Raw genomic sequence first — 27,497 nt, 5'->3', positions numbered from 1 at the left:
ATTTTAAGGAGATAAATTCTACTAAGTACTTTTAACTTAGAGATTATTTGTTATCTGTATAAGCATAGGTAATGTTATCTAATATTATCTAATAAAACTGAAGGCAGATAATCTATTATATAAAATTAATGCCAGGGATTCTGTTAGAGAAAGTTGTTCTTCTGTCAACAGGTGGACACCACAGCACAAGACTAGAGTCTGTCAGAGCCATGTCTGTGTGCTCCACCTGCTTATGGTCCTCCTGGAAAGACAGAATATAGGGGCATCTCTCGGATCCTCTCTCATTTCCCTCTTCCTGTTGACAGCTGTACTCGTAGTACACCTCCACCTCCATGTAGTCTTGGTTTTTACTGCCCTGCTGCAGAGGGAAAATGGCATTTAACCGTAAATACAGTGAAATATGAAGATCCCAAGAGACTAGCCACAATCAGGACAAAGCTCTTTGCTGTCACATGGCTGCAAATATTATTAGTTCATTGCCAAGCTTTCCTAGGAATTTTCTTTTTGCATTGGGCTAAGCACACGCTGTTTACCGCCAAGGCTTCCCTCAAAATTAGAGAAGACCTAGAGGGTAATGAGAGAGGTACAAAGACTTTATAGAAGATAAAAGCAGTAGGACAAACCGTGCTCCTCCAATGCATAATGTTCAGTAACGTGCTAGAAAATGCTTAACACATCAGTTTGGATTGGGATAGGAACTCTCTGATGGCTGCTTTGTGCAGCTTTTGGAAGCTACTTGGCTTTGCTCCAGCAAGCGTAGCTGAATAGTGTCACTCTCAAACACATGCTGGATGCTATCACTCATGACCATTCCTGTAGCCATGCTATCCTGACTCTTCTTCCTACCCTCTTTCCAGCTCACTTACTCTGCATACCTCCGGAAAGAGAAGGTACATCCATAAAATGGCTGGCCAGTTGGATGAAACATAGTGCCAAGTCAAGTCCTGCATAATTATTTCATAATATAATTTTGAAAATCAGCTCTTATACAAGGCAGCAGGATTCATAAAACCCCTGTTCACATGGCACACATTCCTGAAGAGATCCTGATCTCTTGTCCAAGGTACAAAACCAGGAATAACTGTGACAAAGGCAGGCTCTCCTCAGACACATGTTGATGTGTACGTGTATAAACTATTACTTCAAAAACAAGTTGGGATTCTGTATGCTTTCCAAAAATATTTAAGAATAATGCTGACCATATGCTCTTGGCTGCTGAGACCTCCACTTTGTAGCTAGCTCATCAGAATGTATTGAAAGGGTTTTTCTGCCTTGGCAGTCCTCATTTATCACTGACAGTCAGGTTTTGAGACGGGCTGGAATGCCTTTCGTCACCGAATGCCACTCCTCAGCCTCCTGGGGATGAAGAAGGCGCGCTCGGTGACTGCTTCTCCCGTCCTGTAAAACTGGTAGTGCCGTCGGGGCTGGGCAGGACACGGGCAGAGCCGGTGCCGACATGCCGGGACAGAAGTGTCCCGCTTCGGAAGCACGCCGTTCTCTGGGAGCTGTCACACTGCCCCACGAGCGAACTTGGTGACACTTCTTAATCGCGCTCGTGACCAAGCAACCAGAGCAGGTGCCGAGTTGAGGAAGAGCAGTTTCATAAAGGCTGTTGAGGCTCCTTGACACACCATGTAGGGGCAATACTGCTTGCCACAGGTTTAGGGGAGAATTCAGCTCTTCTAATTTTAACCACCCACCAGCCGGGCCGGCTGCCCGGGCGCGGGGCTCCGGCCGCACCTCTGCGCGGTGTCTGTCCCCACGTGTTTCAGGCGGCCCCGGTGCTGCCGGGGCGATACCGGCCGGGCTCTGGCGGCCGCTCCCGCCCCTCCGCAGCCCCGGGCCCGGCGGAGGCGCCTGCGCGCTGCGGCCGCTCGGTGCCGGCCCCGCTGGCGCCGCCCGCAGCTCCCGCCGCTCCTCTGCCTATTTTAGTCACAGCCGCGGCTCCGTGCCCGCCGCCGGACCGCCAGCTCCGGGCTGTCGCCGTCCCGTCCGCGCGGCCGGGAAACTTTTCCGCGGGGCAGGTGAGGGGCGCTCCGCCCGTGCGCCGGCGGCACCGCGGGTGGGGGGCGCGGCAGCAGCCAGCATCGCCGGGTCCCGCCGCCCCCGGGTCTCTCCGCCCGCGGCGGCAGGAGGGGTGGGCGCCGGGCTCCGCTGTGGAGCCGCCGGCCAGCGGGGAGAACGCACGGTCCCGTCCCTGGGCTCTCGGCCCCTTCGGTCGCGCTCCGTGCCTGGGACCGGGGTCTGCCTGTGTCCTGCCCGAGGGAAACAGGGACGGGGTGCGGCTTTCGAAGTGGCTCTTTTGGGGGAAAAGGGACTGGGTACTCCTTTCTTTTAAATTTTTTTAAGAATTGTTTTGACGATTATTTTGTATAACGGGAGTGTTTGTGGGCTGAAATGAAGCCGCGGGTGGCAGCTGCGGTCGCGCCCCGGGGCCGGGGCTCTGTGTCCATCAGCGAGCGCTGGGAGCGGAGAGCGAGCACAAGGCGCTCACACCCTCGGCTCCGCTCGGCTGGGGGCTGCGGGGCTGTTCTCGCCGTGTGGATACTTTGTTAGCTGTGAAGAATGAACGTGTTGTTAAATATTCCCTTGATTAACGCGACTGAAAAGAGTAACAAATCTCTGCAGTTAGTGACGCTTTTAATTGAATGGGACTTGCCGCAAGTAGCGCATTGAAATACATATTTTCTTAAACCACTTTTCTATTCGTTCCTACTGCATTTTAAAAGAGAGAATTGGCAACTTAACCTGTAATTAACTCAGCTGTGCTACATCTAATAGTTTCTCTTCAGGTCACGAAAGAATGATTGCCTAAAATCTCTATGCAGCTTCGGTGCTGTAAGACAGTAAAAAAGTAGTTTAAAGTTCTGCAGGTATAATTAAATTATTTTTTAATTTGCATTGACTGTAAAGTTATAGAAATATGCTCAAGTAAAGTCTTAAGGAGCTCGCTTGAATAATGTTGACCAGTAAAGCTGTGGGATATGAATAATCTCAATAAAGTGGGTAATGGCACAAGTGGGACAATTGGCATTGTCTGTATCAGCTTGGCTGACAGGTTCTCGTCGTAGAATCAAAAGCTTTACAGTATTCTGCTATATCTGCCCTCTGGGAATGTTGTTAGGTATCCATAAAAGTCACACCTTTTTCGAAGTCATCTTGGTCTCTGGATATTTTGGACTAAATCTTTTGGGAACGCCTTTCAGGAGTTTGGTCTCTTGTATAAAGCTGTTGTTGAATACAGCAAAATCCTAGAGTAAGATCACCTTGTTTATGTTCTGACAATTTGTATTTTATGACCTAAGACCATCATGTACTACCATAACTTTCTATCAAGTTCATGCACAAAAGATTTTAATAGGCTTTTTAACTACAGTAATTTCTCTTGGGTTCATTCAATATTAAAGAGTCAGTGAGTTTTTCTTTTTTTATATATATATCCTCTTTTTTCCCCCTCGTGTTAGAACAACAAATCCACTTGAATTCTCAATCATCTGAATTTTCAAATTCTTGGTTTGGTAAATCTAAATCCATGTGATGGATATATACTGGATATTAAAAAAAGCGCTTTTAATGATTTGTCTCATGCTCCATAACGCTTTCATTTCAGTGGATGCTATTTCACCCCAACTTTCCAAAATTAGTTGACTGTGTTGGGGTTTTTTTAACTCCTGATATCAATACATGTCTTTGCGTTGAAGAGTTAAGCATATGACTAAATAGTCTTGTGCTGTATTAATCCTTAGCAGACATAATAAAGTTTTAAAGGCCTGAATCTGTAATTAGTTTTTGGCTTTCTGAAGTTACAGAAGGTAAAAAATTATAATTGTTTGTTCTTTGGAACTGCAGATTTTACCCTCATTTTTCAGTATTATTTGGCAACAGTAGATGCTAGGACTAAAGAATTGATCTAAAAATTACAGTGTTGTTGTTTTTTGACATTTTGTCAAAAATGGTGTTACCTGCAGACAAACACTAAGTCGCAGCCTGTAACTCTGCCTGTCTGCCTTTTCTCCTGATCCTCAAAGCTGTCTCCTTAGTTGAAATTCAGAGCCCGTGTCTAAGTCTGCCCTTGTGTCATTTTGCAGATAGCATCAATCTATTTCTGTCAGCTTTTAAATACCACCATGATGGAGAAGGTCTCATTTCTGCTGTTTTCAGTATGTTAGGGGAGCTGTAATTATTGCTTGTGATTAATAAGTGAAGTTCAAAGGTATTCATATAAAGACTTTGAGGTAGTAAATACAAAGCTTATAAAAAACAGGAGGTGGGCAGATTTAGGTTCTGGGGTTCTAATTTAGGCAATCTAGTAGGTAAACCTGACCTGCAAAAGTGTTGAACATCCTCTTACAATTCCAGATTCTTTAAATTGCTCGATCAATGCTCAGAGAAACTCCTTCGCATTATTTCAGTTTACAGCTTGTGATTTGTTCTGTTAGTGTTGAGCAAGGGAAGCAGTGTTTTGGCTGGGCTGTGAGGAGAATGAGATTGTCAGGTGCTATATATTTGATTTGGTTCATTGGGTTTCCAGTCTTCTAATGTATGATGCTTTAGAGCTGAGTAGAAAGGGTAAGGTAGCCTCTATTCCCACAGTGGAGCAGTAGAAAATTTTGCTAATAAAAAAATATCAAGCATCTGGAAGGCTGCTTTGATCTGTGATCAGATGCAGCTGAAATCACTTCTTGCAGGCTCTTTTGATGTCGAGTTGAAGGACTTACGGCTGGTCCTGTATCTGTTTGTGAGTTTGGTTGTCTTGTTCTCCTGGCATTTTAAGTGGTGCCTTTACTGGCACGGCTGGGCAGTGAAAGGCTCAATATAGGTAGCAACTCAGCGGACTGTATTTTTAAACAGATCTAGAGATCCTGCTGTTCCAGTGTAAGGCGTTTATATTGTTTGGAAACAACAGGAGCACCAGATGAGCTGTGTGTAAAATGAGCACAGACATAGTTATCCAGTTAGCAATTCCCTCCTGTTTATGAGCACGTTAAAATGCCAGTCCTGCAGCCTCGCAGGGGCTCGGGCTTTGGCTCGCTGTGTGAGTGGCTTTGTCAGGTCAGGACAGTGAAACTGCCCTAATGACTCTCTGGGTGAACTCGTGAAAGAGCCGAAAGAAAATAGGAGTGTATTTGGATATATTTGATGTTTGCTAACAGTCAGGTGTAGAGTTTAGGACAAACCCCCACATCTTAATTAATCTTTGTGAATAACTAAGGTAAGAATGACAAGAGGAAATTGACATTTTAAGACATATATGAATTGTGGATTTTGGATTAGATTAGATATTTAGGATTAGGATTAGATACTTTTTTTCCCTTGGAAATCATTTCAATCCAGAAACAGATATACTTCATCTGGGCTAGTGTTTGATTGTGCAGGATGCCTGTGCACATTCTGTAGCATACTTTAGCTGTGACAGGCTCTGGACATAGGAGATGAACCCTAAGGGAGTGTTGAGGATTTCTTTCTTCCCACTGCTTTCAGAAGGGGTCTAAAACACTAATTAATTTTGAAAAGTGTACCATTTTCTTATGCCCTGTACACAGGTTGATAGGGAGAAAATAATGATGGGATGAAGCAACTCAAATTTATTTCACAGGCCAAGAAACAGTCTCAATTAACAGAGATGCTTCAGAGTATATATTCAAGTCTGCAGGAAATAAAGCGTATTAACTGTGACCCAAAATTTTCTGCTGAGCAGATAAATTACGTGGCAGTTAGTGATGACACACATCAGGGACATGCACCATCTCTACAGAATTTAATTGAATGCAAATCCTGCTGCATTGTATGTTACGGAGCTTGTTTGCTCAGTGATGAAGTGCATTTTGTTCATTAATGAGACTCAAGCCCACCTCCATGTAATTTCTGCTGCTGAGGCAGTGAGAGACCATACATGCCTGGCTGGAAGCAGGGTTCTCCTGTGCTTGACAGCAGACATGTCTAGGAGCAGTCATGTTCTTTCAGCTGAGACCTGCTCTGGGCTTAGAAGACCTTCTGTAGAGCTTGTAACACTGACTGCAGTTACCCAGAGAGACCAGTTTTTAATATTCTAAAGGTAGTGTCTCGAAATCTTCCAGTTTCTCCCTGTAGTTTGTTTGTAACAGTATTGGTTTTTTGCATTGGGATTTGCCCACAGGTATTTTTTTCCATTTAAATGAGGCAAAAGGTATATGTGTTATATTTATGATTATAACAACAAAAACATCCTATATATACTTAGATTTGAAATAATCTTTAGCTGTCTCAGTCTCTCCAGTAGTTCCACACAGAGACAAAGGTCGTGCAAGTTTGTTCAAACTGTGTAGACCAAGTGATTTCTCCAAAAGACTGGCAACAGACTTAGCAGCCTCTGTGTTTTGGTAGCTATGATTTAGGTGAAAGAGATAGCAAAGCACTACTGAACTATAGACCTAGCTTACCCTTTTAATGCATTTTTTTTTTCATCAATGATAATGGAAAATATACCTTGGGAAGAGACAAAATAACCCTAAACCCATACTAGACAACTGTGTGTCTACTGTGTTTCAGTTTAATGCATAGTGATTTTTTTTTTCCCTCTCCTTGCAGGAGTCTCCAAGATGAATACTACAGCAATGAGCCCACTCACTGTTACTCCACTAGGTTTTGTTCCAGACTTAAAAAATTCCACCCTTGATCCTCTCAATGAGACTGCATGTGAGAACTGGAAAGAGATTCATCATCTTGTTTTCCACGTGGCAAACATTTGCTTTGCAGTTGGACTGGTTATTCCAACTACTTTGAATCTTCATATGATTCTTCTGCGAGGCCTGCTCACCGTAGGTAGGAGAATTATTCTGGAGACAGAAATGTGGCAGAAAAGGCTGGGTTTGACCATCATGGAGCTGGTCTCTGCAGCTTATAATGAAATTACTGCCTCTATTAATGGCCACTGTGCTCTGATGAAGGTAGTTTTGGTCCAAGACAAGATCTTTTCTAGAAAGATTATTTAACCCTTGGCTCTTAAAACTTCCTAGATCTGTAATTTGCAATTGCAAACCTATGAAGATGTCAGCTTGAAAACAAGTGGACATCATTTATGCCAGACGTAACTGGATGTTTAAAATCAACTTATTTCAAATCAGTTATGTCTGATCATTCAGACCTTTATTTTAGATTTCAGGTAAGTACTGGGACTATGTATTGGCAGGTGCACTGGCTTAGTGTGTCTGAGGTAGGTGAGTTTTCCTTGAGAAGCTTGCTGTAAGCCTGTGTTCTGTTAATGTGGGTTCAACTTTGTGGCACTTGTTGGTAACCAGCGTTATTTTTGTTGCTGATTTTAAAGTGCAGCCTTTCGATGGGGAGTGCATGCTGTGTTCTGATATCACTTGTGTTTCTTCTACCACTCTAGGAATCTTGTGACACCAGAGTCTGACTTGAGAGGAAAAACCTAAATTTGGCATCCTTGAGACTAAGCAAATGTGGTTCAATTTGTAGCATTGCAGTCCCACAGCTATTTCAAAGCCTCTGTACTTCGTGTGATCCTTGTGATCAAAGAAGGAATAGTGACTCACTGCAGTGTAAGAAGGATAAATCCAAGCCAGCAAGAGCATGCTTAAGTATTTTTAAGCGAGTGCTTACTGACTTTATAGTGTGGGTCAATTTTATGATAGAACTGTTTGAATTTACAATGCTCTTCCATTTTCTATTTTATAGTTATAATAGGATAACTTCTTAAAACAGACTGGACTGGTGACCAAGGGTCTGAGTATTGCAAGACCTTTTATCTTGACACTAAAAGCAAAAGGAGCTCTGCACTTGCTGAGCCTACCATTTTGATCTGCAGGTCTTGGAGTATTTTGAGCAGAGAGGGGAATCAGAGTTTAGCAAGCTGGGGTGGTAGCAGATTTACTCAGTGGGCAGAATGAGTAATGAGGCCTGGTTCCTAGTGACCTGTTCCCTTTGCTTTGACTCTGCCCCACCTCTCTGCTGCTCTTCAATACATCCAGACATTGTATCCTCCTGTGCCTTGCAGTCTAACTAATGAGCAGATCAAGAGTCACTATATTTTGATTTTTCTAATCCATATGTAAGTGCTGCCTCATCAGTTAACAACTGAGACAGGCTAGATAATAACCGAGTTCATTAAGTCAATGTCCTCTTCAGGGAGAAAGGGGGTAAGAACACTCATTTAGCACTGTCTCCTTTTTGTCTTTGCAGGGAAAATATGTCTGTGACCTCTCCAGCCATCTCTGTTGGATGGTAGGCTCACAGTTATCTGGGAGGGACTCACAAATACATAATCCATCATTTGATAAATATTGTCTTTGTAGGCTGAAAATGGAATCCCCAGTCATACAAAATGCCTTATCTTTTAAAGCAAGTGTCATTACTCAAAGTAAGGCAAGTAACAAAAAAAGAGTAAGCATTTGGAAGTTTTGTCTTTGATGCTACACAGGAGAATTCAGGTTCCTGATGTGACCTTGTCACATCAACAATAATAGTTTCTTTTAATTTTAAAAAATACTTGCATATGACTTTAGGAAGTTTTTAAGCAACTCTTCCTTGCTAATTAGATGTGAACGTTAATTTCTAGGTTCATTTTTTTCTCTAATTAACGCAACGCAAATTTTTGTAAGCTGCCTAATTTTCCTCCATCTCTTTTCTACTTCGTTTCAGTAAAAAAATCATCATGGACTGCACCTTTCTGCTTGCCCCACGCTGATCTGAGTTACTGTCATTACAGTGTTGCAGTCCCATGTAATAGGGCTGCAGTCTGTCAACCTGCCCTCAGTGCCTGTTTGCAGCATTGCAGTGATTAGCTATTGTTGCACATCTTCATCCAGAGAGCTTAACTGTATTAAAGCTAAACTTTAGAATATGTTGCTTTTTAGCATAATTATACTCAGTGGACATATTCTTGTTGGTTTTGTTTTTGTTTTTTTTTTTAGGAATGTTTATTTTTTGGTGAAATTTAACTTTCTCCTTTTTTTTAAATTTTTACAGGATGTGCATTATTCATCATTTGGGCAACACTCTATCGTTGTGCCTTGGACATAATGATCTGGAATTCTGTGTTTTTGGTTGTCAACCTTTTGCATTTCATATACCTCGTGTATAAAAGAAGACCGGTATGTATAACAGCTAAATTTCACAAGCAGTCTAGAAAGATGCAAGGAAAGCAAGTTTTGCCCATGTTTGCTGGGCAAACCAATGGATTAGTACACATTTTCAGCAGAATACTTTTGTGTTTGGCTCAAAATCACACTCTGGACAGACTCTGGAAGTGTGCAACAACTTGTGCCAAAAAAAAAAAAAACAAAAAAAAGGGAGAGAACAAAACCTACCTGGAAATAAGCTCTTCACCAATTCAACACAGGCTGTGTAAGAAAGCAGCTAAGAAATTAGCTGGCAAGGCAGCATAGAGTTTGACTTCTGTCTTGCCAAGGAAGTAACTTAAAGCTGACTAGACTGATCTGTTAGTAGACAATTGTAGATGTGTAGTAAATATTTCTAGTTCAAATTGCTCTTGAAGAATCATCTTGCTACCTAAAGGGTAACTTCCTCTTCAGTTGGTCTCACTAATGCTATTTTTTTCAGCCTTTTCAATCCATTTATATCACCACTGACATGCAGCACATGATGAAACTGCACTGTATTTCTGCTAGGTAGCCGTGGCCATGCTGTCCAGCACACAAACAGAATAGCAGCTGTGATAACAGAGGGACAGTGAGGCCAGATTCTACCTACTCTGTAGGTATCCACAGTTAAATATCCCATGCAGGTACTCTGGTTTCTAATATGGGAAGAACTCACTTCCAGTCTTTTCCCTCAACCAAATTAGCATGTTCTGCCTCCCTTCAACCCTCCCCCACCAATTAAGCCTTTTTAGTAAATCTTGAGGCTTCTAATCTTCTGTCAGATGGGACAGGAAATGGCCACCAAAGACAGAAATGATTGTGAAAGGCAGGAGTACTCAGCTAATAGAAACCCATTTCCCTGGGAAACCAAACCTTTAAACTTACCTGTATTTAAAAGTGAATTGTGGTATCCCTAAATGTAGGTAATGATCCTTGAGTTGGTACCCATCCAACCCTTTCCAAGAATCTAAATTAAAGGTTTTTTGGCGAGTGAAAAAGCATCCTCGGAGGATGATGTGCTGGTTTGGGCTTGAGTAAAAAAAAACAACCAAAGAAAATCACTTTGCAATGTGTAAATCAATGCTGAATGAAGAAATAAATGCATTCTTTTGTACTTACAGTTGTCTATTAAAGCTATGTTGGCATAGATTGGGCTACTTTGCTTATGGTATAGATCTCATCCTATTGAGGAGGCAGCTATTTTCACTAAATCCCCTTGTAAATTTGTTAGCAGAATTATTTGTAGGAGTTAGGTTAAGTGGTAGAAGTGATTGAAGTACTCTGTAGGTGGATACAAAAAGAAGGAATTGTGTAAGAATATAAAACTTGACTGATAAAACTCAGTCACCAAAGTTGGTAAAAAATTGCATCTAAGAGAGGGAGGCCTGGGGCACCTGCCTTAAACTTTGCTTTCTCTTTCTGTAGCCCTTGCCCACTGTCAGTGTAACCACAGCAGAACTGAGGTGCTTGGCACTCCCATAAACTCTGCGCTGCTCACACTTGGGCAGGCAACCACAGCATTTAAAAGGAGGCTAAAGGTTAAATTGCATCTGTCTACAACAAGTTGATAAATTGAGTACATGTGTTAAAAAAGGAAGAGGCTCTACCTACAGCAGTGTTCCTCCAAAGTGGAACACAGATTCACCCAAAGATTACCATCAACTGTGCTATGTGACCTATGCAACTTAAAAGCTTAGCCAAAAATTAGATCTGACAGACTAGCCAGGTAGTGCTGTTTCTTTGCATATTAAGGCTTAATTTCAATAGTCTTCTTTCCATTGAGAAGTTACAGTATTTATGAACATTGCACAAAAAATATTATTTTCTGTAATGCATAGTATTTTCAGTAATTATCAAAAAATATTAATCTTTGTAACAAATGATGATCAACAATCATACTTGAAGTGATGCTTGATAGTCATGCATGTATTTTTAGCTGTCAAACATATCTATTATGAACCCCAAGGCTGTTTTAAGTGCTTTTCCTACAGGAGGACAAAGAATAGGGGAAAAATTAAAGCTCTTAGGAACTAATTTTTGAATGAGATTTTCTCTCTGTGGCTATTGTATTGCCCATCTTGATCAGTTTTGGTAATTCTCACAAAAGAGCTTTCCAAAGAAAGAGAAGAATGGCAGAATAATTACAAGTTAGTCATATTACAAAATGAATAATTGATATGTTTGGTTGTTAAATATTTATTTTATTAAATGGAGCATGCAAAGTCACAGTGAGTTTCTTTTCTGACCAGAAGATTATTTCAGTGGTTTTGATTCCTTGGAGCTTTGCAAGGAATCAGAATCCTTGGCTTTTTTAGTCAGAGTGGAAGCTGAGTCTAATGAGTCTGACTCGGAGTTCTGGCAGCATCCCAGCATATTTCAACCCCTGCTGAACAAAACATTACACCTACCCATATGGCTTGTTTGGAATATGACCCACAAGCATGACTGGAGGAGCAGTCAGCTGTGCTTGGGAAGAGGGAATGGTCTGTTACAAGGGAGCCCATGTAAAGCACATCTACAGCCTGCAATCTGATCAGTCTTTAAGAAAGTGGCCACACCTGCTTTCCCCTCAAAGTGTTACACACTAGAGGAAGATCATGAAACCTGAACCATGTGCTAGTTAAGGGATTGGATTTACACTCCAGGGCCGATATCTGCACTCATGCCTGTATGCCTGGTTTTGGGTTCAGGAGTCTTGGGAGCTACGTAAATTCCTTTTTCAGATGAACATGTGTTCCTTTAAGTTGCAGTGGTCCTGTATAGAAAGAGATGCTAATTAAATTGGTACACCTGTTAAAAATTAAAGAGTTCCTGGAGAACATGATTATAAAACAGTCATCTAGCTTTGTGGGTATATGGAACATACTTTGAAATCAAATAACTCCGCACAATCCTTAACATTATACAGTTTCTCTTGCATGTTTACTTTTAATCCTTGTTTTGCCTGGGTAGATGCTCTCTGAGGGATTTAAGATTGTGGCATAAGGAACATACAGGAAATTCAAAACCTGGATTTCATATGAGTGTAGTTGCTTGTAGAATATTTAACTAGTAATTGATTCAATGTGATACCAGTGTAACTTTAGGTCGTGATGCACTGGACATGTTAAGTCCACGAGCCCTAATGTCACACAGCCACAAGAGCTGATGGCACTGCACTTCCTGAGTGTCTTGGAATAATGGTGGTGACAGAGAGAAGTGAGGAGCAACAGAGGAAGCAAATGCCACACCTTTACTTAAAAAGAGCAAGAAGGAGAACCCAGTGGTCTGCCTCAGCTTGATCTCTGAAAAGAAGGACTAGATAGTCCTGGAAAATATTTATATGTGAATGAAGCACAAGAAGGTAATCAGGAGTGGTCAGCAAGGATTTACCAAGGGAAGTCATGCTTGACTGATAATAGATGGATAAGATATTCTAGATAAGGTTTTGGTCACCCTGTCATAGACAGTGTTTGTGGATAGACAATCAGACATTTTCCACTTCTTTCCTTGCTTAAGCATAATGAAGCCAAAGATGTCCCTCAAGCTAAAGTCTGTGTGCAGGCTTTTTGTAGAAGAGGACCTGCAGGCCCTGGAGGAAGAATTGAACATGAGTCAGAAACCTGCCTTTCTCTTCTTTTCTGCCATTCTTTCTTGGCTGCTTTTCCTTATTCTCTATTCTATGTGTATTTTATTTTTTTCATTATCTGATGCTTATTGTTCTAATTTTTCTTCCTCATGGCAAATATGCAGGCTTTATTCAGGCTGCCTCTGCTTTCAGGAAGGCTGTAATATTGTCTCACCCCCTGCTTCCTTCATTCAGGGAAGACTTCCAGGCTTAAGATTTCAGCCAACATCCTTCATTGGTGCTGCCTGAGTTTGGGTGGGCTCTTAGATGTGGGATGTTCAGCTGGCAGTGTTTTTAGTGGTTTTTTTTCTCTCTCCCTCACACAAACCTCATCACATGTGGTTTCAATATAATTGGTTTGTTTTTTCAGGACTTGCTTTTCTACTGCAAGTAAGCCAAGAAGCTCAGGGTTGAGAGGGGCTCCCAGGAGAGCCTGAGAGATAGGCACAGTGATGTGTGCATGCAGTGTGAAAGACAACCTCATTTTTTTTTTCTGTATACCTCTTGCCCAAGTCCTATTCACTATTATATCAACAGACACCTCAGAAGGCTCCTTGTCTGTGTTTTAATGTGCCACTTAGATGGAACAGCATTCTAAAGTGCCAGTGTGCCATCCTGGCTGATTTTAGATAAGGTTTTGGTCACCCTGTCATAGACAGTGTTTGTGGATAGACAATCAGACATTTTCCACTTCTTTCCTTGCTTAAGCATAATGAAGCCAAAGATGTTCCTCAAGCTAAAGTCTGTGTGCAGTCTTACCTTTTTAACTAATGTATCTGTGTTTATTGATGTCTCTTGTTTTTCCAATCTAGATCAAGATAGAGAAGGAGCTTAGCAGCCTCTACAAGAGAATGTTTGAACCTCTACATGTGCCTCCAGAGCTCTTCCAAAGACTAACTGGACAATTCTGCAACATTCAGACTTTGAAGACAGGTCAAGCCTATGCAGCAGAAGATAAAACATCAGTTGATGATAGGCTAAGCATCCTGCTGAAGGGGAAGTAGGTTCTATAGAAGCTTGGGGACAGTCATATGCTTTGTGTCATGGCAGAACAAATTAGAAAATTATTGAGGTTGCAGTTGTTTGTAATACATTATGGTCTGTAGTCAAATAGTCTATACTTACAGACTAGTTTGACACCATTTTCAGGTGACAGTGATACCTGTTACTGGGAGCATATTGTGTATCTGCTTATGTGTGCAGCTGAATGGATTTTAGTGGGAATTATATTTGTGTAATACCAAAGGCAGCATCTTGCAAAATAAGCAAGACATTTGTTTGAGTCTTAGATATCCTAGTTGTCTCTTTAGCCCATTCTCAGGTTTTAAGGTTAAAAATTAGGGTGTATGAGGGAAGAAGTGCCTCTCCAGTAAGCTTTGAAAGGGCAGGCCTTCGCAATTGATTAATTGCACTTGTACATGCAAGTAGAGAGGGGCAGGTGCACTGCCCAGAGGCAGACAGAATCCAGGTGAGAAAGGGCAAAATACATGCCCACGGGCAAGCTGTGATTTTGAAACTCATGCTAAATTCTGGCCAATATTTTAACCAGTTTCTTTTGACAGCAACAGTGATGTCAGGCTTGATTTTTTTTTTTTTTCTTAATCATTACCACAAAGCTACTTACCTAAGGGAAGCCTGATTCTGTCTGGCTGTGCAACACGACCTTTCTCGTATTGAATAACAATGTTTTGTGGATACATGCCATGTTCATCAATTCTCTATTTGTCTGGCAGCCTGTTCTGCTTAGAATCAGTTAGGCAGAAAACTGGGTAGCTCTGGGAGTGATATTCCAGGAGATGAATGTTTACCTGTTACCTATTGCTTTATCATTGTCAATAGCCCTACCCAAATTTTGATTAAATTAATCAGCCTCTGTGATTTTAAAATGTTTTTTCATACATCTTTATTTCCAGAATGAAGGTGTCTTATAGAGGGCATTTTCTGCATAATATTTACCCCTGTGCCTTTATAGATTCTCCTGAATTTCGATCGACGCAGATGAACCGGGGTGAGAAATTCCAGGTACACTTTGTTTTAAATGTCACTGGATATGAGCTGGTGAGACCATTAAAAAAACAGCATATAAATTTGGTCAACAGTGAACTGTTTGATTTGCATAATTTTGCTATCTTTCTAGTACAGGTGTTTGAAGATGGACTATATCAAGAATAACTTTTAAATGCTGAAAAATAGTATTATAATGTTGTGTATTGAGCAGTCTGGCTTTTGCTGTTCTCTTCTCTTTTACTGTTTGCAAGTTTGTGTTAATAGATTGTCCAGGACAAATAATTGAAGAGGTAGTTTTGATGGAAAAAGGTGATATGAGCAGGTCTCATCACTGGTTCAAAAAAAGAAAAAGGAAAAAGAACTACTGTAACAATGAAAGTCTAGAAGTTCAGGCACTAGTAATTAGAAATTGGTATTTATAAAAGTGTATTAATACTTCTGTCATTTTGCAATTTGTTAAAGCAACATAAGCTGAAAATTACCTCAGTATTTTGAATAAAAATATTCATATGGGGAACAATAAGGGCGTATTTCCCTACCAGTGTCATTATGCTGGTATATTAAATATATTTTATTATAGTTTGGGGAGGTGGAATACTTTTAGAAAAGGATGGTTTTTTTCTCATAGAAATGGCTATTTTGCTACCTCTTATTTGCTGTTCTTTAGCTAGGTGTGTGTAATAATGACTGGACTATGACTGATACAGCCACGTTGATGCCGTGGCAGAAGGGGAGGGAGGCGGAGCAGTGCAGACGCTAAAATCGGTGATTTGATGTCATATGTTCCAGTCAAACATCGGGCTTAGCGCCAGGGGGAGAGGCTGGTCCCGGTGCGTTCCCTGCGCAGCAGCGAGGCCTCCCACAGCCTGGCTGCCCTCTTGGCACGGCCCCTTTCTCTTGGAAGCTGCTGGAAATGAACCAGTCCCTCTCAAGGGAAAAGGGGCATGCCTCGGCTCCTGCCTGCCTTAGGGATTGCTGTAATCTGGAGCAGTGTCCGTCCTTTATTCGTGGGTCCTGCCTGTGACAGCCTTGCGAATACCGGCAGCCTCGCTGCTCCAGGGGCACAGGATTCCGTCTTAAGGACCCCATCTGCTGGCAATGCTGGCGAATTCTTCCTCAGCCTGTCAGCTTGTATTAGTTTGTGGAGTTAACAATCTACGGATATATGACAGTTTTCCGTTGTTTCTTTATGGGGTTTTGCCTTTCTTTTTTTTTTTTTTTTTTTTTTTTTTCCCCTACGACTTTGTCATCTTGTAAAAGCAGAGAGCGCCTGATTTTGGTTTATTCATAGATGCCTGACCACCCCTTACAAAACCTGCCCCTGGGTTTTGCCAGTGTGGGTTTTGGTGAGGCATTGCCCTCTGCTGGTGCAGGGGGATGAAGCTGGCAAATCCATCCTCCCATGGGAGGGGACAAGGTCCCCTGTAACTACCCATAGCTGGGTAATCAAAAACTGAGCAAACAGAGCCTTGGCTCAGCTGCTGCAAGGCTGAACTTGTGGGATCAAGAGGGCTGGCAGTTATGAGAGGAAGGTGGAAATATTTTATTAAAATCACTAAAAGCTCTTTGATGAAGACCTTTGGGTGATGCCAGTTGTTCCTGTTTGGTGACAGTGATGCAAAATAAAATCAAGCTACATAGGCCTACTGCAAGTACTTGTCATCACTATAGGACAGACTCTATATATGAATTTCCTCTCATATAAATGCTTTTATGGTTTGGGAACTCATGAGATATTTTCCCCTGTTATTATCCTCCAGGTTTTCTGTAAAACAAACTGGCTACATGTAGCAGTTAAAAATATAATGATAATAAATAGCTGAGAATTTTTACATTTGTAAATATCACATTCCTAGCAAAGGGATACCAAAAAGCTTTATGGCTCTAGGAGTTATTTTAACTGGAGTCACAAATAAAATGGTGTCACTTCTTTTAAAGCATGTTTAAGTGTGCTCATCTTAAAGCATTTTTAAATGTGCTGATTCTGATAATGTATTTTTTTTTAGGTCACCATTATTGCAGACGATAACTGCAAGTTCCTGTGCTGGTCCAGGGAACGGCTGACTTACTTTCTGGAGTCTGAACCATTTCTTTATGAGATCTTTAAGTACCTTATTGGCAAAGATATTACAAATAAACTTTATTCATTGAATGACCCAACCCTAAATGACAAGGTAAGCAACTTTAAGTTTTGTTTGGGAATTTTCCTCCCACATACAAATGTGTTTTTACTTCAAATTTAAATGCTCCTAAAGCACTTTATTTTAACCTGCTGCCGTCAGCTGCAAACTCATGACCTTTCAGTGTGAGTGCAACATTTCTGTCAGAAGCAACATTTGTTAAAGTTAGCACAGTAATGTACAAGAAGGATGAGTAACTGAGATTCAGAACGGATTAGCTTGTGGAAATATTTCTAGCTAACTATTAGACATGATGGTCAGTAGCTAAAAAGGTGCTTCTCCCTCAATACCCTTTCTCACTAATAAATGAGGGCCTTTGTAAAAAGAAGCTTCAGAGAATATTGATTGCTAGGAAGAATAATTTCAACGTGTCTTTGAGGGTTGCAAATGCAAATAAAAAAAAAAAGCAGACATTATGTTGATAGGATACAGTTAGTGGAAGGAATCATGAAATACATGTAGAATATAAATAAATATAATTACGTATAAACCATGAAGTGGTCTGAGTATAACTCATTCTTTGCCTGTAGAGGGGAGTGGGTTTTAGGTATCTTGGTAAGTGATCTGGGTGTACTCATGGATATATGAACTGTCTTGTTTAGTTTCATTTTGTCTCCTTACTTATTCCTTATCATAATTTCAAAGAATTTAAAAATCCAATTAACTTTGCCCCCCCTTGACTTAACATCTGCACACTTTAACTTCAGTATATACTGAGTCTTTGTTTTTAGTTGCAATAGTCACATAAATTTAAGATAATTGTAGCTGGCTTATTATAGTAAGTTTTGAAAATGTATGTTGTAAAAACTGAGTGAGCATTTGGGAAATTTATAGTATCTTTTTATTCTTCCTAAAATAAAAATCCTATTGCTTGAGCTCTTCCTACGTAACTTGACATGAGAACTGTCAAATAAATTCTTAACTTTCCCATTGCCAGCACACTATGTACATATCACCTCTCACAAGCTTCACTTTCAAATATAAATATTATTGATATCTTTGTCTTTAACTGGTGTCAGTCTCATCAGAAAATGTTGTGGTTGACTTCTATACGTAGGGGACCACGGAAATAAATTGAGTATTGATTATTCATATACAAGATGGTAGTAAGAAGGTAAAACTATCAAATAATTTTTTCTTGGAAAATGGAAAGTAATAACTCATTTTGTAAGAAAACTTGTGATTTTTTTACCCAAGGAGACTTTCACTAGTGTTGGGGAAAATAGTAATTTTTTTCTGCATGAAATAGGATACTAGTTCCTGACTTTTAAAATTCAGTGAAGTGTAGTTATCCATTATAGTCTTGTAATTGATTGCTACCTTTCACATATACCTAAAATAGCATTCTGACTTGCAGTAATGCCTAATGTATGGGTACAATGTATGGCTTCATATAAATGTTATAGTATAAAGGCTTCTCAAGAAGGCTACTCAAAGCAAAATGGAAGCTCCTTAGACCATTTGACTGGGAGAGGACAATGTTCACCTGATGCATTTAGTCTGCAGTAGAATCAAGAGGCAAATGGTCATCTCCTGGAAGGAATGACATTCACCACTTTGCTAAAATGATGAAATGAAAAGCCAGGAAAATGAAGATGTTTCTGATAAGATATAAATTGCCTCTCTATATAGCATGCTGTTTTGTTTAGCAAGGAGGAGCAGCCTCATCATAAAGACTACATTTAATTGCAGAGCATCATATTTAACTAACTAATTACCAGATAGTAACCCCCAAGCTTTCTGTAAGAAAATACATGAAAATTTCAGTACAAAAGCAATTTGAAATTCAATAATTAATGTGCAGTTTCATGCTTGTCAATGTTCCAATTTCAGTATATTACTGGCATTTTCTACTGTCATTTAAATTGATTTACACTGCATAGAATCTTCTCCTATAACAATTTAAATCATGGCTGAGACCAGAGCATCTATTACAAGGGAAGTAGCAATTTTCCATTTTTATTTTAATTCACTTGATATCTTTTTTTTTTTTAAAGTAATAATTTTTTTTTCTTTTTTAGGCTTCAAAGAAGATTGACCGACAGCCCAGCCTTTGCTCTCAGCTCTCGGTGATGCAGATGAGGAACAGCATGGCCAGTACCAGTGACAGCGAGGATGGCTTGCAAATGTTCCTTCGTGGGACTTCCTCTGCATCCTCTCTTCGTGAGTGCTCAGAACACTTTGTGCCAGTTTTGAACATGGCTCAGGTTGACCATTGATTGCTGCAGATCTCCTGTTGCCCTCTGTGGAAGCAGACTGTAGCTTTTTGGGACCTAACTAATGAAGGCAGTCATTAGATGCATGAGGCTTTGTGTTCTAAATGAAGAACCCTAATGTACATACTGCAAAAAAAAAAACCCAACATGTGTAGTAATAATCTTTGACATAATGTTTATGTTTAGACCTAATATGGAATGTTTGTAGTAAAGGGGCAAAACTGAAGGTAGAGTCACAGTAGTATGTCCTTTCATCTGTCAGTGGTGCTTGTAGAAATTAAAAACCCAAACAAAACATTTTCCCTCAGCAACTTGGTGTTCTACTTTTCCTCCTGAGATAGTTTGTATTGGCTGGGTCTGGAGGAATGTGGTATACGACCAACATTTAATGTCACCTGGAAAATCTCCAAGTATCCTGTCAGGCTCTCCTCTGCTGTGCTTTGTATGACAGGAGTAGTAGAGAACAGATGAAGTGAGAGAAGAAACCGTGTCTGACCTTTTTGCTCCTATCCTTTTAATTTATTCCTTTATGAAAACATTCTAAATTATTCTTTCTAGGCTTTTGCTGACGTTTGTTTTTAGTTCCTCTGAATCTAAACGTCAACATTAACCTGAATTCTGAAAGCAGTGTTTGAATAAAAGAGCCCCAGAGGACGTTCAATTTTTGCATTTGGCATAAGCTGTTAATTTAATAGCATTTAAAAGGATCATATAGGATTATTTATTTTGATTTTGGAAATATTATTTTTTAGTGATTAGAAATCAAATATATGAGGAAAAACCACTGCCAGTTATTTGCTATGGTTAAAGTCTCTGCTAAGAAGAGGAAATGTTTTCAAATATTTGCATCTTTCTGTTTAATTATCTCTTTTCCATTATGTTCCTCACAGTTCTCATCCAGTAACACCTTCAGACCTGGAGGGCCTATCTGGTTTTATTCCTTAACATTGGTGTAGTCTGCATGCCCAGATAAATGGAAGCAAAAACCCTGCTAGTGCTTCACCCTACTAGAACATCAATGGTCATACCTGGGATATAGTTTGATGAAAATTCCAGTATTGTTTTCTTTTTCTCTCCGGTTCCCTGCAAGGACAGTCAGCATCACAGTACCATTGAGGTAGTAAGAGACCTCTGGAAATTATCAGGTCCAGCCTCATGTGCCAGGCAAGATCAGCTAGAGCAGGGCCATGTCTGGTCAAATTGTGACTGTTTCCAAGCTGTAAGATTTTCCAGCCTCCCTGGGAAACATGCTCCAGGGACTTACCACCCTTGTGGTGAAAAAATTTCTCTTATTGCACCTCATGCTTGTTTGCCTTCTTTATTTAGTGCATGCCTCTGAGAAGAGTCTGGCTCTCTCTTCTATGTTGCCTTCCGTTAGGTAGCCAAAGACAAGAGTCAGATCCCCTGGGAGCCTTCTGTTCCTCAGGCTGAACACACCCAGCTCCTGCAGCCTGTCCATCACTGCTCCAGCCTCTGCCCATCTGGGTTGCACTCCACTGCTCTGGCTCCAGTATGTCCATGTCTTTCTTGTACAGGCAGGCACAAAACTGGGTGCAGCACTGCAGATTCTGTCTCACAATTGCCAAATGGAGGGGATTAATCTCCTTCATTGACCTGCTGGCTGTGCTCTTGCTTATGTGGCTCAATACATGCTGCTGATGTGGCCCAAGGTATGGATGGCACACTTCACTGCCGTGCACTCTGCTGACTCATGTTCTATTTTGTGTCCATCAGGATGCCCAGGCTTGTTTCTGCAAAGCTGCATTCCAACCAGCTGGGGCCTAGGCTGTATTGCTGTGTAGGTTCAGGGATTTGCCTTTCATCAACTGGTAGTTTTTGTCAGTTCTTTCCTCTTTTTCCAGCAGCCTGTCCAGACTCGCTGCCCTACCCTTTGGCCTGTCAGCAGTTTCCCTCACTGCCTGGGTCCTGTCTGTGGACTTGGCAGGAATGCATTCCATCCCATCAGCCAGATCATTCATGTCTTGAATATTATAGGCCTTGGCATTGGCCCTTGAGAACACTGCTGGTAACTAACTACCTGACAGCTGGATTTCGTACTGCTGTTTATCACCCTGTGAACTTGGCAGTACAGCACATTTTCCACTGAAGCTGTAGTCCATCTATCCACTCTGTTTCTTACCCATTTGTCTGGAAGCACTCAGTGGCACTCAGTGGAGGGCTGTGCTACCATCCATGTAAACAACATCCACTGTTCCATTCATACACAGAGGCCATCAGCTCACCATCAAAGGTGGAAGGTGGTCAGAGTGGTCAGATGCTTCCAGGAAGGCAAGCTCCATAATTTTCCTGGGAAATGATAGGCCAGTAGTTCCCTGGGTGTTCCATCTTCCCCTTCATTAAAATGGTTGTGATGGTGGCATTTTCATTTGTCTCCCCTGACTACAGTCATCTTTCCAAGATGATAGAGGCGGCCTTGCAATTTTATCAGCCAATGCTTGGCACCCTTGGATGTAGCCCATGTGGTTCCACAGTCTTGTGTTCACTCTATTGACTTAAGTTGTTCCTAACTCAGTCAGGTTTCCTGTCAGTCAAGAATCACTCTCTGTATCTACTACTGGATGCAGAGCCCTAGCAGGCCTCAGGACAAACCTCTAAAGTGTGGGAAAAAAAAAAAAAAACAACAACAAAAAACCAAAGAAATTATTGTATATCTCAGACTTTTTCATGTTCCTGTGTCCTGTGCATCACTGAGCTCTCTCCTTGTAGTTGCCCTGGTCTTTCTTTTGTTGCTTATTTATTTTTAGATGCCTTTCTTGCTGCCCTTCACTAGATCCAGGTCTACCTGAGGTTTGGCTTCCCTCATTTCATCACTGCATGCTTGGGCCGTGGTTCTGTATTCCTTCCAAGGAGCGCGTCCTCACTTATACTATGTGTGTGTTTGTTTGAGATCAGTCAGAACTTTCCTATTCATCTATGCCAGCCTTCTACCATACTTGCTCAGCTTTTTGTGCACTGGAATGGACTGTCCTTGTGTTTTGAGGAAGGTGTCCTTGAAGATCAACCATCTGTCCTTGGGTCCATTTGCAGGCCATGTCCCATGAGCTCCTGCCAAGCAAAAACCCTGAGCAAACCACAGTCCCCTGTCCTGTAAGGCTGTAATTCTACTATTTGTCTTGCACACCACATCGTATCTTAAACTCCACCAGTTCCTGAACACTGCAGCCAAGATTACCAGCAGCCTGACGAGTTCTCCCTTGTTCGTCAGTGACAGGTCCGGCAGAGCGCCTTCCCTAGTTGACTCATCAATCACTTGCACGAAGAAATTGTCTGCTGCGTTCCAGAAATCTCCTGGACTGCCTGCACTGTTGCCTTTCCACCAGATACCAGGGTGGTTAAAATTCCCCACGAGCACCAAGGCCTGTGATCCAGCTGTTGAAAGAAGGCTTCCTTCTACTTGCTCTTCTTGATCAGGCAGCCTGCAGCAGATTCCTGCCACCAAGTCTCCTGTGTTGGTCTGTTCTCTGATCCTTACCTTTAAACCCTCGAGTGGCTTTTCACCTGTTCCACGCACAGCAAAGTTCCATGACATTGAAGCCACTCCTTGGCATAGAGAGCCTTTGGGTGAATTTGCACACTCAGAAAGAAATTGTAAAACTGTGTTTGTGCGATTAGTTAGAATCAAAATTTCTCTTTCAGGCTTAACAGCAAAAAACTCTTACACCAGTGTTTCAGCTTTGGGAGAAAGTAGTTGAAATGCATGACAAGTTCAGCTGTAATTATATAAATCCTCAAGATGCATTTGTGCTTAGCACATACTTGATAAATACACTTTTCTCTGCAGTACTTTTCCTTGGCTTTGTACCTTTTTTTTGTATAGAGGGTGTGCTTCCCTCAAGAGAGAGGGGTTTATGTGTCTTTTATGTTCTTAAATTCCTCAGCCCAGCTGAGGAATGTTTTCCCTTACTTTTGGGGGCTGGAGGGATTGCCCCTACACCAGTGCAACACACACCATGGGAAGTAATGCTATTTTATTTCTTCTTTGTATTTTGATTGTGAAATTTATGACTTCGGTAAAAGGTTTCTTCATCTCCCTGAACTGTAATGCTTCAATCTTTGTTTTTGCCAAGAAACCATATTAGTTATTCCTGGGTACTGTCATTGCCAATGATGGGGTTGCTACCAAGGTGAGCTCTGCTTAAAGATTTGTATTCAGTGTGGATTGTGGCCATGTATACACTTTTTTCAGGTCACAGGGAAAATGAAAAAAAAAAAAAATCTGCCATTTATGTTGCCACTGCTGTGTTTTCTAAAATATTCTGCTGGGTGCTCTCAGTGCAACAGTTGGGGTATTTTTTTTGTCTTTTTTAAGATTTAGTATTAGGCCATGTTGAGGCTCACAGTTCCAGTGCTGTTTCCTGGATCCTCCTTCTACAGGCATACATTTGTTTATTTAGAACAACAAGCACAATCCAAAATCCTCAAAAGATATTGTAAGAAACATATGCAAATTAATTTTTTTTTTTAAATTAGAATTAAAAAATGAATGAAGGAAATTAACCTGTAGGGGAACTCTACAGGAATACTCTTTTTTCATTGCTAGGTGATTATTGTGTGGACAAAAGCCTCCCACCACAAATAGAAATTTTGACTGTTATAATGCAAATAAGTTTTCTTCTTCTAATTTTCATCATCTTGAAAAAATGAGCATTTATATTTTTGTATAATCCCATATTTTAAAATTATGCTTTTATCCATGCTATAAATGATAACCTTTTACTCATTTTCTCAAGAAATTATTATTAATCCTTTTTCAAAGTGTTGAGTAATAAAAGGGTTAAATTTACTAATTAGTAAGTCCCAAACTACAATTACTAACAAAAGTATATTTTGAATTAATTAATTAAGAAACCCAACTAACTGTTTGCTTTTATATTAAGGAAGTAACCAACAAGAGTTCTATAATGCTTACGGAGTGAGTCGTTTGCAGCATGATGTTTTCTGTTGATAACATCACATTAACTCAGCAGGCATCCTCAAAAAGGTATTAAAGTGGGGTTTGTTTATCATGTGACACTTGTGCTTGCCATCCATGGTCCATCTGTATGTAATTCATTAGTAAGTGAAATAGAGGTATCTCTTTTTCCAAACTTTTAGTTAAGCAAAAATAGTTCAAAATTCAAAGGACTGAATTTCAGTCCTTTAAATAATATTTTTGCACTCATTTCTATTCTGTAACTCTGTTGCTTGACAGCCATCCACGTATTTATTAGAGATACAGTCTCTCTTTCTGTGGTACTTGTTTTAGACATCTCAGATTTGCTGGTCTATGCATCTGTATTTGTTAACTTCTAAGCTGAGCAGGAATGTAAAAAGACTTTAGTTTGGCAATGGTTTTAGTGGTATTATCAAATTATATGCTCCCTGTTTGTGGTTAAAAGCGGGATTGGATTTCACAGGAATTTTAATATATATTTTGGTTTAGGCCCTCAAGAAAGGGCAACAAAATGTAGTGCAAGGAAGATACGACTCAGTCACTGGAACATCTGTCCAACACTGGATAATGGCATCAGTAGACAAATTTTTGTATTTGGAGCAAATAAGAGCATGTCTTTGAAACAAACAGGCTGAGCAAATTAGGCCTTATATTGGATCCTGTTGTACAAACTTCTGGCTGCTTACTTCTGTTTTCTGGAGAGAATTAAGTGATTTTAAATGGAAGAAAACCATTTAAAAATAACAATAAACAAAGATCTACCAAAAAAAAGTTGGATCTGTAATTTAGCATTTTCAGGCACCCTTTTACCATTTTGTGTCTCCCAGAAAAGCCAATATTATATCCAAATGTACCCACAGACTGAGTGAGGCACATTAGCCAATTAATTGATCTAGTTATCCTTTGCTTAGGCCATAAAACACATCTGTGTGGAAAGAAATGTTTAACAATTTTGGTATCTAAAAACATGATTGAGTAACCCTGTATTATGGCAGTTTAAGTGGCTTTTGAATCTCAAAAGAAAACACTAATACATTTTTATTATAAAAAGTTCTGAAATGACAATTACAGTGTCTTTGTGAATGTGATAAAAATGTACTGGTGTTGCTTGTGACTGTATACTGTCCTCTGTAACACATACAATGCAGACTGGTCTTTGCTCATAAGTGGACTTCCTTAACACAGCATTTCACTGTATATCTGGCAAACTTTTTTTAAAAATGAGACTGTGTTAGGGGTATCAGTATTTTTTTGAGAACATTTAAATTTTTAGTTTGCATGCAAACAGTCTGTTAGCACAACCTTTATCTCTTGCTGTTTTTTTTCTCAGATGAGATTTCAAAGGTTTCCATAATCTTTTTGGTCATATACTAGCTGTTTACTACCTCATACTGTTGCAGTGGTCTAACTCTAGAAGAGGGTACTGAGAAGAATACATGTTCACGTGTAGATTCATTTTCAGAGTGAACAATGGAAAACAGAACTGTTCAGCTGAAGTCAAAGGAGTTCTCTGGTTTGACTCTTTGGTTTGACTAAAAGTTTAACTGCAATAGTGGTAGTTTGCAGTGGTAACTTGCACAAAAACTCCATTTAATGTCTTGACAGTGATAGCTGTGGTGCGAGCTCTGCTCTGGCAGACAAGTTGCTGCCTTTCTAAAAGGTGGTTTTGTTGCAGTGAAATCACTGTCAGTCGAAAGCTGTGTGGCCTTTGCCTGTAAATCTTGTTTTCTCGGTGGTTGTTTACAGGTGTGCAAATCTTTTTTGATGTATAAGTTTTACATTATCGTGCTGTGTAAAACTTAGGAAGATGTGTCAGAGGTGGTTTAGGCTGGCTATTAGGATAAGGCTCTTCACCCTTGGTGGTTGGGTAGGCTCCCCAAAGAAGTGGTCACAGCACCAAGCTTGGCAGAGTTCAAGAGTGTTGCCTGTGTCTGGACAGTGCTCTCAGGCATGTGGTGTGACTCTTGGGGTGTCCTGTGCAGGAGGCCCAGGAGCTGGACTTGATCCTGATGAGTTCCTTCCAACTCAGCATGTTCTGTGACTTTACACTTTAAAGGCAGTTGTGGCTTTGATGATGTGCCCATCCAAGGTTTGCCCAGTGCACTGAGGAACCTTCCCTGCAGCCAGGCAGGTGTGCAGATGTGCGTGCCTTTTGTACTTGGGGCAAGCACTCATGTTGCTGTAATTGAATGGAGACGAGTCGGTGGGTGAGTGAAACGGTGAGAAAATGATCTCCAGGGAACAAGCAGTGGGCAGCCCTTGCAGTCAGGGTTTGCACTGAGCTGGGGGAGAATGCTGTGTCTGTGGTTAGCAGCAGGCATTGCTGGTTCACAGCAGTGTGGCTGTTCCATGCCTAGAATTTCCTGGTGCCCATGGTCAGATAACAAAAAACCCTTCACTTAGAAATCCTCTCATGAAGCACCTAGGGCAAGATCATCAGGTTGTTTCCACTTTGTCACAAATAGATCTATGGTAGCATGTGTATGTTATTAAATGAACTGATAATTTCTCTGTACCCGTGGCAGGCCCAGGCCGGACATCTCCTTACCTGAGAACTTCAGCAAAGATGAAGCCCATAGAGGAAAGTGTTGAAGATGATGTCTTTGAAGCACCCTCTGCTGATAAGCTTGAACTCCAGCGGCTGCCTTAAACTGTTGTGTCCTCAGGTGTATCAGAGCTTGCACAAAACTCCAGTGCAAAAGGAAGGAGCTGAATTTGGGAGGAATCTGAAGCTAAGCTCACCTCTCCATGTTTGAATTTACTGCAGCATATGCCAGTTGCTTCTAGATGGAAATGTCATGTTTTATTTTACTTCTAAATAAAATAAATAAAAACTTGTGTGGGGTATTTGTTGCTTCTTTTTGGTTGCTTTATTTCCACTTTGACTTTTGCTATTATACATTTGGTATTGTGTTGCTGACTAGCTGGAACTTTCTAGACTTACTTGGTGGACAATATCCCCAGTTTCATTTACCTATGTTCCTTTGAAGTTTGTATCTTAGTGTTTTCAGTGGGAGATTTTGAAACTCTGTTTCCAAAGCCATGTTGCTGTTACCAACCATTATTGTTGTGACAGTCTCATGTGCAAAACACACACACAGTCTTCTGCCTCAATTTTTTTTTTAATTATTTGCCTTTAGTGTTTCCCAGGCTTACCCCTTGACTCCACAACTGTAGTAATGACTTCAATTTTAGTTTTTCTTGGCCAAAGATTTAAATTTAATACTACCTTTTCAACCTTAACTTTTTCTTCTTTAGGCAACTCTATCATACTGAGCTTCATGATTTTTCCTTAGCCTTGTCCATGGACTGACAGAGCTGTTCTGAATTAACCTTCCCTCAAAGAGACACACAAATGACACTTGACATAGGAAATTCTGTTCAAACCCCAACACTGGGTAGCTTCAAGTTTAGTAAAGCCCAGTCTCATAAAGG

At 40.7% G+C, this 27,497-nt stretch overlaps 1 protein-coding gene across 3 annotated transcripts; it reads left to right on the top strand.

The window, feature by feature from the left end:
- Positions 1-6,564: 6,564 nt before the first annotated feature.
- BVES (blood vessel epicardial substance) lies at positions 6,565-26,900 on the top strand. Of its 3 annotated transcripts, XM_066315195.1 has the most exons (8): positions 6,565-6,801; positions 8,965-9,089; positions 13,518-13,705; positions 14,619-14,727; positions 16,719-16,886; positions 18,914-19,055; positions 24,007-24,110; positions 26,588-26,675. In XM_066315195.1, exons 1-7 carry the CDS (start codon positions 6,579-6,581, stop codon positions 24,072-24,074), a joined length of 1,023 nt encoding a protein of 340 aa, XP_066171292.1. In that variant the 5' UTR covers positions 6,565-6,578; the 3' UTR covers positions 24,075-24,110; positions 26,588-26,675. The 3 variants fall into 3 exon arrangements, with proteins under 3 accessions (XP_066171292.1, XP_066171291.1, XP_066171293.1); XM_066315194.1 differs by lacking the exon at positions 24,007-24,110 and having other exon boundaries at positions 26,588-26,900; XM_066315196.1 differs by lacking the exons at positions 24,007-24,110; positions 26,588-26,675 and adding an exon at positions 22,335-23,508.
- Positions 26,901-27,497: the final 597 nt, after the last annotated feature.

The sequence above is a fragment of the Sylvia atricapilla genome, chromosome 3 (genome assembly GCF_009819655.1).
Source record: "Sylvia atricapilla isolate bSylAtr1 chromosome 3, bSylAtr1.pri, whole genome shotgun sequence".
Classification (NCBI taxonomy): Eukaryota; Metazoa; Chordata; class Aves; order Passeriformes; family Sylviidae; genus Sylvia; species Sylvia atricapilla.
The sequence above is the reverse complement of the archived record's forward strand: the minus strand, read 5'-3'. Positions and strand labels throughout refer to the sequence as shown.